The sequence below is a fragment of the Phaethon lepturus genome, unplaced genomic scaffold (assembly GCF_000687285.1).
Source record: "Phaethon lepturus isolate BGI_N335 unplaced genomic scaffold, ASM68728v1 scaffold40300, whole genome shotgun sequence".
Taxonomy (NCBI): Eukaryota; Metazoa; Chordata; class Aves; order Phaethontiformes; family Phaethontidae; genus Phaethon; species Phaethon lepturus.
The window spans coordinates 1-9,179 of NW_010511883.1; the positions used below are offsets into that span (position 1 = coordinate 1).

A 9,179-nucleotide genomic window follows, 5' to 3' on the forward strand; every position below is an offset into this window, starting at 1 on the left:
CCCGGCCCGGCCCGGCCCGGCCCCACCACTCACCTCCCGCCGGCGAGGAGAGGATTCCCTTCACCCGGAGATCCAGGGAATCCAGGGACACCTCCATGTACTCCATGCTGTTCTCCTGGCCGGGGCCCTCTCTGACTCCCAAAGATGCTTTATAGGCTTCGGCACCTAGATGGAAACACACGTCTATTTACACAGCCAAAAAAATAGTAGTAATAATAATACTACTACTAATAAAAAACATAAATCACGTACAAGCACGTGTGGGTGGAAAGGTCATATTTAAGCGAGCAGGCTGTACGCAGGCTCCTCAGAGAGGCCATGAGTGCGGATGCACATAGAATTATGAAAATGCAACATCTGGGCATATATGGCACGATTGATCTCTTATTTCCTTCCCTGGCTGATCAGACAGATTTTTCAACTTCCACTTAGGTAGGTAACAACAAAAAAAGAAGAATAAATGAGATAGGTAAGTTCTGCCTCTGAAAGGCACATCTGCCTGCTGCCGTACTGCGTCGGCAGCAGAAGCTCAAATGGCACAAGGAAGGGATGAAGCCAGGGCTCAGCGCATCCTTCTGGCTCTGACCTGCTGCAAAGGGCTCTCGGTACACTCCGGCCAGGCAGAGCGAACCGGCTAATCATGTACGTCGTGAAGAGGATGAGACAGGTGACATTCAGCTTAATGGAAGGGGAAAAACATAAAAGCTAAGTTCTGGCTCTAAGTGAACAAAGCTGCTGCTGGGAAGAGATTGCATGGAGACCCCTTGCTGGGAAGAGACTGTGTGGGGACCCCTCGGAATTGTCAATCTCTTCACATTCCCTTGGCTCCGCTTGCTATCCTGGTTTGTTTCTCCTACTCGGGCTTAGCCAAGAGGCTTGCGTCAGCCTGAAGGCCTGGCTGCCACCTTTATTGAAGGGGTGGAAAACCAGCCTGCATCTGAACTGAGGAATTCGCTATTTGCTCTGAAAGGGATCAATGGCCCCCACTTCTTCTTGAGAAAGGGGCCACCTAGGGAGGAAGAGGAGCAAGCCAGATGACTGACAAACCCCAGGCGCAGACCAGAGGCTGAAACATGGTCATTTAGCTCAGCAGCAGCCACAAATCCACTGATAAAAAAATGGCCTGTTTGCAAAGAATTAGCAAACACAGAAGAATAAATCCTTTGATGGCAAGGGATGTGTGAAACCTTAATAATGAAGCTGAAGGCCTAGCTTCACTCAGAGACTATCCACTTTTTCTAAGCCATCTTGTTACCTTTCCTGAAGAAGAAGAAGAATCAGACCCAGCCTGCACTCCCGGCTCTCCCCACCCCATAGCTTTCAGAAGACAAAGGCCACTGAAACCTTCTTTTGAGTGCTGGGTAGCTTAGGTCAAACAAGAATGACGACCTGAATGACATCTGCACTATGAGATGGGCCAGAGGTAGCTCATTAAAAACGTTGTGGTGCTTTCAGAATAAGCGAAGACAACCTGCACATTCCATTCAGCTAGACAAACATCCACACAAAAGCAACTGACCATCACTCTGGGATGGTTCTTCCTTTCCCTTCTGCATGCAGCCACATTCCCCATGCTCATGGGACCTGAGTCCACAAGGTCTTTTTTGGATACTCTAAAATAAAGGGAGCTCATGAACAAAAAAAAGATTCCTCCAGCATGCCAAGGATAAAGCCACCTCATACGTATTCTGCTGTTAAAGCGCGCACACCAGCAGCTACCGTCAGGGAGACGCAAGTTCACACCCTGGTTTACCACGTTTGTAAAGGAAGAGCGAGCGCTGCAGATGGCCACTGTCTCATGGGCCTCAGGTCCTTACCCCTCCACCTGGAAGGCTAATTTATGTGTCGTTAAGGAACAAAACACAATTAGTTACCTAGCACACTGGCTTGTTTCTTTTTATTCCTCCGTCTCCTCTTGCGGGTGGGTTTCAGCCATGGACTGTCCGTCTTTCCTTTCCTCTTCAGCAGCTTCTTCTTGATGCTGGACTCTGAGCTCTGAATAACCAGAGAGGCCACGTGCATGTAAGGCATGTTGGCACCGGCATCCCAGCAGTCCTTTGCGCCCATGCGGCAGAGCCTTCTCACAGCTTGAGTTACGCGAAAAGGCCTTAAGGACTGGGGGTTTGAAACCAAGTGGTGCTAAGATGTCTTATAGAGCCGAAAAGGAAACACATGCACACACGTGGGTGTATTTCCTGTCGTTTCAATAGTGCATGCTGCACTTTCTCTTCCACGTAGGCTCTTACACCACACTCATCGCAGTAGTAGCCGAGCACCTCCGCGCAGCAATGCAAGTATGCAGGCACATGCACACTTTTAGCTTCTCCCCAGAAAAATTGTGTTTTTTTCAAACTAAAATATTCACATCGCTCCACAGTTGTGCTATAAAATATCAACGAAAACCCATCTTGCACCTGAAGAGCCACTTTACAGGGTTGGGATGGACCCAGGGGAATTGAACTCTACAGTAGACCAGCCCCCTCTCTGGCAAGGTACAGGGTAGCTTCATAAATCATGCAGCAAATCTTCAGACTCATATATGAATCTAAACAGTGTTTGGGTTTTGGTTTTAAAAAAATACAGTTGTCTGGGGTGGGCTTTCAAAGTCAAGATCGGAACGGGGAATCAGACACCCCAACCCTGTAAGGCAGTCTTCAACGCGTCAGTCACAAAATTCACATTCAAACTGAAATGTTCAGCTCCTGATGCTTATTCATCTCCCACCAATGCCTATGAAAAAGCTCCTGCTACTATTAACAGCGGCTGGATCAGGCCCTACCTTCATAGGAAGCCGATGCTGCACCATGCCCTGTTATCACAGTGTGCGAAGCCAGGCAAAGGTGGTGTTGAGCCTGGCTCTCCGGGACAGCTCTACAGTGTGTCTATGCTGCCCCTGATAACCGTCCCCAAGCGTGGGCTCAGTTGTGCCCCGCCACGTAGCTTACACCTATTGCATCACATTGCTTAGCAGGGGAGAGGTTTGCATTTGAGCCAGTCCCTCTCTGGGGAACCAACTGACTCACCAGCTATGAGCAGAGCAAAAAACACCATCTAGGATGTGGAGATATGACTTCGGAGTTTGGGCTTGACTGCAAGCTCAACCCTTGGTTTGAGCTAACACTACAGACTGGCCTCAGCTACCCAAAGAAAGGGGGAGGCTACACAGCCCTGCTGCTTGGTCCTCTCTGGCTCCTGTAGTGTCAGAGCACAAGGAACAAGACCCTAACGAGCTTCAACGATTCACTTGGTATAGTCATTTCTACATTCAGCTCAAAACATCCAGAAAATGAAGCCAAGAATTTTCTTAAGGTGACTGAAGAGTTGGGGTGCCTTAAATTCTGGCTCCTCAACTTGCTGTGGAACGGGAGCAAAATTTTTAAGTAAAGGGGAGGGTGGGGGACAATCAATGAACAACTAAAAAAAAAATCAGGTTCTCTTCACCAGCCATCTAAAAATAAGAAGTAAAAATCACCAGCAGCTGGTGAAGAGTCTTGACTAGCACTATACAGACAACCTCCTAGGGAGAGTGTCTGTCTGTCTGTCTGCTACTTGTATGTCTCCCTGGTAAGAGCTGCTCATCTGGTACCGTGAGGTGGCCTGTCAGATCAACGGGAATTTAGGCTGTGGGCTGGACCAACGGATTTGTGAACAACTTCACCTGGGCTCTGAGAAGCCGTGCAGAGCTTCAGGTTGTTAAGAAAACATTGCTGGCTCCTACCCCTTGCCAAGCCTGCATATGAAGAATTTAAGCACGCTTAAATACTTCTACTACCATTCAAATGGTTACAATCAGCCAACACCTTGTTGAAAACAACAAACAAAAGTCCATTAATTAGCATCAGAAAGCAATTAATTGTATCACAGATCAGGGTTAAGCACCTTGTGGAAAACAATACTCTGTGTGTGGGTGGTTTCAGAGAGCTAGCTTTGTCAGAGAGACACGAAACTACACCTCTTCACTCTCTCACTCTTTCTGGCAGCAGTGCAAAGGGGGAATTATTATCAACAGGACAAAGGCTGAAAGACACATTTAGCAGCCAGGCTTACCAAATCAGACTCATCTCCATCTTCCTCCTCCTCCCCTGACTCTCCAGACTCCTGTTCCTCCTCAGACTCACCATCATCAATCTGCAGCCACCATTTGCCCAAGAACAGAAAGAGTCAGTCAGGTCTCCCAAAGCAGGTTCATCCCCGCATCGTCCTGCTGTGCCCCCACCCAGCAGAGCATCCCCACATCGTTCTGCTGCGCCCAGCCCCCAGCCGCAGCCTGCACATGGACTAACAGGATTTCCTCTCCAGGACCAGAACTCCAAGGCTGTTAACACACGTCGTGGTACATTCATGGGGATGGTACAGGGGGGAAAAAAAAATAAATTCGACCCCAGAAGAAAGATTTTCAACCAAATCTTAACTTCCTTGATTATCCAAAAACAGCCTCATGTCTACATTAAAAATCAGGATTTGGGAAAAAATGAACTAACCCAATTCTAGTGCTTTACCAGCCTGTTACAAGCAAGGTTACACTTGTCTCTTACTGGTTCAGTGAATCCCATAACTAAATGTTGTGAGGGTTCTGCATGTATAGTGGACGACAGACTTATGAGTAAGGCTGAAACTGGGGGTAGGTGGGGAGACTCTGAGGGGTGCAATGAGGAGCAGGAAATGGTCAAAAAGCCTCACTACCACTGCTGCGCTTTCTGCCTTCTCACAGGCTAAGAAAACCTAGAAACTGCTTCAACTCGTGCCACTCCTATCCCATGCGTACAAGCAGTGTCCCACCCTGCTCCTTCAAGTCCTGCACAGGGCACATGAATACCTTTCTGGCATTGTCTGCATCAGATGCACTGTCTTTAGAGGTCCTGTTATCATCTGCAGGAAACACAGCTGCCTGATCTGCTCCATGATCATCTTCCTCTTCCAACTCATCAGAATCTTCCTCTTCAGAGTCTACATCTATGCTTTCCCCGTTCACATGAGGGCTGGTATCACCCAGGTCCTTTTCACTCTGAAAGTCATCCAAGCACATGAGCCACAAAGACAACATCAATTCATAGGACAGAGCAGCTGAATCCATCCCAGACCGCCTCTGCTAGGAGCCTTAAAGCTGCCAGGGGAAAGCTGGCTATATGTTCCTCCAGATCTCTTCAATGCTGCCAGCAACGCCAGCCTGACAGCCTGCCATGTGTCACCTCACCCTGCCGATCTGTGGACTGAGGACCCACGAGGAGTCATTCCAGACTCACGTGGTTGTACAAGGCATTAAGAGGAGGAGTGCTGCTGGGCAGGAGCCTGCAGACAGACCCCTGTGGTCTAATTCAAACATGGAAGGGCAGCTCCACCAAGAGTGCAGGAAGGTTTCTAGGGAATGGAAAGGGAAGTTACATCACACAGGGATTTTCACTCCACTCCATGAAAGCCTAGCACTGTTCTCCTTGAATTCAAAGACCCAAAATTCAGGGCGTGGGTTGCAGCAAAAGCAGAATTTGATCAGTAGTGAGTCCCCGTCTAAACCTTTTTAAGTAACCAGTTGTTTCGCTGTACAGTCTCAAGCAGCAACACTAGGCAGTTAACTTGAGGACACCGAAACAAAAAGGTTAGCACATGGGGTGTGCTTGAAATCTCTCCAGTTCCACAGGACTCACGGGACAGAAGAGAAACGTTCACTGGAAAACATTTGTTTAAGAGCTGGTATATGAACAGCCACTCTCAAAAAGCCATTTTCAAAGCAGCAAGGCTGCTATGGGCAGGATGCTGTCACCAGGGGGAAGATGCTGACCTCAACAAGCCAGCACATTCCTGCGCTTATACATGGTGTGCCAGGACAAGGGACACGTATGGTGACAACAAGCATGTCCAGTGGGCTCAGCGCTCCCCTTACCTTGGCACCCGCAGAGGAATGAGTTATGCTCTTAAACATCTCAATCATTGTTCTCTGTTTTAACACTTTGGTCTTTTTCTTGGGAACCAGGCTATAGGTTCCCATTCTCCGTTTTTTCTTCCGAGATACTGCAGCGGCTGGAAAAGAGAAGCAAAAGAAACCCAAAGTTTGCTTAGGAATGAAAAGAAGGGATAGAGGGTAGAAGCTGTTCTGGGGGGAAATCACATTTGAGGGTACGATCTGAGAAAAAGGCTTCCCACTCCAACTAATTTATTTACAAGTCAGCCAAAAGATGACACATACATGTGCAAACACGTGAAGAGCTTTCTGCTAGTGCTGCAAACCCACCCAAATTCTGAGTATCCTCTCCACACTCCTTTTGGCCCCTACATCACTGTACACAATACCAAATCCTTAAATTAGTCTGTGTTTGGCAGTATTGCTGATGCCGTAGCAGGCTGAATAGAATCCAACTTGCTCAAATAGATACTGCAAGGCTAATAATACCAACTCACAATGAAAGCAACCATACAATAACTGAAGAACACACAGGGAAAAGGCACCTTAAATAAAGAGCTGTTTGCCATTTAACCTCATTTCACACCTGCTATGGAAGTTTGTTTGAGTCCTTTCACTACTTTGATTGGGGCTTAATTTGTTAAGTCTCCCTCTTGGCCTTCTAATCAAATCAGTCATCACACCTCACTGCCTGATGCCATCTTTGGTGAATACACATCAGAAGGATGCTTAGTGCAGGCTCTTTTAGGAATAGCGTACAGCAGGGAACAGTCAGCTTCAGCACCAGTATTAATGTTTGCAGCTGTACAGCCTGTTCCTTGAAAGCATTTCTTCATCTCCCACTGATGAAATTCCACCAAAAATCTATCAAGAGAACTCTCCAAAAATCTCTTAACCCAATTAGATTTATTTTCAAGGATGTATTTTATGGTAACCAGTTGTTGCGGTGATATACGAAGTCCCTCAGAATTGATAGAAACATCTTCAAAATATCACATAGGAAGATGGGATGAAAGTGTCTCCTCTAATAAGTTTTAGCAGAAGGGTGATCCAGGTGGTAGTGCCTGACAGAACATGCCTGTCCATGCCGCCTGGGAGGGATGGGCAACCCGTGAAACAAGGCAGCACTGGAAGGACCATAGGGCAGGTGCTCCCCTTGGGAGGCTACTTTAACAGGACACTGCAAGAACATGCCCTTTACAACATCCAGAGGTGGCCAGAAGGGAGTCCAGAGGACACAAGCATCATGCTTGCAGTGCAACGGCCACTTGCAGAGAAGTGGCTAGATGAAACGGCATCTGTCAAACAAGGTCTACGGCAGCAGCCCTACTGATGCCAGCAGGAAAGGAAACCCTGAAGGAGATTCAGTGGGAAAAAGGTACTAACAGAAGGTTCAGACCTTGTTAACCTGCCTCATCTCACGCTCAACCACACATGCACACACGTTTGGGAGGTGGGTGCTGCTAGCGATTTTAACTCTGTCCTTTTTACCTGTCTGCGACTTCGTGGTGGCCACATAGCTCTGGTTCTGAGGTAGTGACTGGTGAAGGCCCGGGAGAGAGGGCAACGGCAACGGCTTCCCAAACTCCAGGATGTTTTTGTTGCCTTCCTCCTTGGATTCTTTTTGATCTCTGCTGTCTCTTCCATCTTTGGGGTCTTTACTTGCATGCTGGAAAACAAAATGCAGTTAAATGGAGCCTCTGCATTAAAAACAACAACAACAAAACAAAAACCAGAAAATAAATTTAATTCCTTTCTCTCAAGCATAATCACTTTCATTTGAAGACAGGACCACACACTCAAAGCAAAAGCACACAGTCCCTCCTCTAGCATATATTGTTACTTTGCCTAAAGACGCGGAACACTCCCAGTCTGCCGCTCCTTCGCTTGTTGAAGGCTGCTGCCTTTGAAGGTGAAAGGCTACCTCGCAGAGGCAGAGCGGCAGATGCGAAGCAACTGCAGATAATGAAAAGGATCAGACATTATTTACATGGCATTTGGTTGGCTCTGGAGAAGACAAATGCAACGAATACACCTATTCCCCGAAAGACGCCCCGAGCGCGGCTGTCACATCAAGCACGCACGAGAACAGTCTTCCAGAGAAGTTTCAGAAGAGCAGCAGCAACGGGCAGGGATCCTTCCTTTTGGACAGCATTTGGCACAATCAAGCCTTCGCACAGGCTCCCACCTCTACCCTGGCACACAACAAAACCTGGGCAAAGAAGGTATTTGCTTGACATTGCAGGTTCATCCACAGTGCTGCCACCGCCGCAGCAAAGACCTGTCCAAGCTTATTTTAAACCAGCTAGTGCAGGTACTCCAGATCTGGCTGTTGCAACACCGAACACAGGGCAAGCTACAAGCTCCTACTGAAAACCGATTTTGAATTTTGTAGTTGCTACTGCACTCCCTGTCCCTGGAGCCAGGCTCCCAGGCACCAAGGCAGCTTGCACCCGCTCGGATTTGAGCTTGTACTCAACACAGAGTCTCATCCAGCAGCTTTGGTCATCAAAGCAGGGTTCCTACAGCTCCACATCGCACCGTGCTGCACCTTCTGCAGCAACCACTGTATTAACAGAGAGTGGGGTACATACTGCCACTGTGATTTGACATTTTACACTGGATTTGCCTTGTTATGTGTTTAACAGATGACCTAGCTGCGTCCACACCTCTCCATACATCCGTCCACACAACTGTCAAGTAGGAGGTAGGTTTGGCAGAGGTGGTCCAGAAAACCACGAGCACAGGTAGCAGATTACAAGCTCTGTGGTGGCAATGTTTTAGTGCTGCTCCATTTGCAGGAAGATACTTCTTGTGGGACTTCTGAAGCAACAGCTGAAATACCAAAACAGAAAGAGGAATCCAGGCAAAAGAAAGAAAGGAATAAAAAGCAGCAAGCAACAAAAACACTCTCTAAAGTCTAGGTTCAGATAGGCACTCTTAGACACTGCTTTCAAGCAATGTGACCTTGTGAACAAATAGGGAAGCGACTGGTTCTCCTAATTACAGTTCTGTCATGTGCACATTGCTGGCAGATAGCGAGGACTCATCGCAGACAGAAAAGCTGTAATGATAATCAAAAATGACCTGCATTAAAAGGCCATCAAATTGCCAATGATTCCCGCATCAAGCCCATAACTTATGGCTGAATTGCCACATCTTTTCTTAAAAGGCATCTAGACTTGGATTAACGATTTCAAAGATGACAAATCTACCATATCCTTTGATATGTTGTTCCAATGCTTAATTGCTCTCACTGTCAAATAATTAAATGCATTACACT

The 9,179-nt window shown here is 47.4% G+C and overlaps 1 protein-coding gene across 1 annotated transcript in view; it reads right to left on the minus strand.

Annotated features, from left to right (window-relative positions):
* Positions 1-33: 33 nt before the first annotated feature.
* The window catches only part of LOC104619365 (histone-lysine N-methyltransferase EHMT1-like), a gene marked incomplete at its 3' end in the record, with an annotated part of 28,575 nt that continues 19,429 nt past the window's right edge, over positions 34-9,179 (minus strand). The window contains exons 3-8 of the mRNA XM_010285219.1: positions 7,388-7,565; positions 5,879-6,015; positions 4,817-5,005; positions 4,048-4,128; positions 1,875-1,995; positions 34-165 (exon numbers count right to left, since the gene is read on the minus strand). Coding sequence (XP_010283521.1) covers positions 34-165; positions 1,875-1,995; positions 4,048-4,128; positions 4,817-5,005; positions 5,879-6,015; positions 7,388-7,565 — 838 coding nt within the window. The remainder of the gene's footprint in view (positions 166-1,874; positions 1,996-4,047; positions 4,129-4,816; positions 5,006-5,878; positions 6,016-7,387; positions 7,566-9,179) is intronic.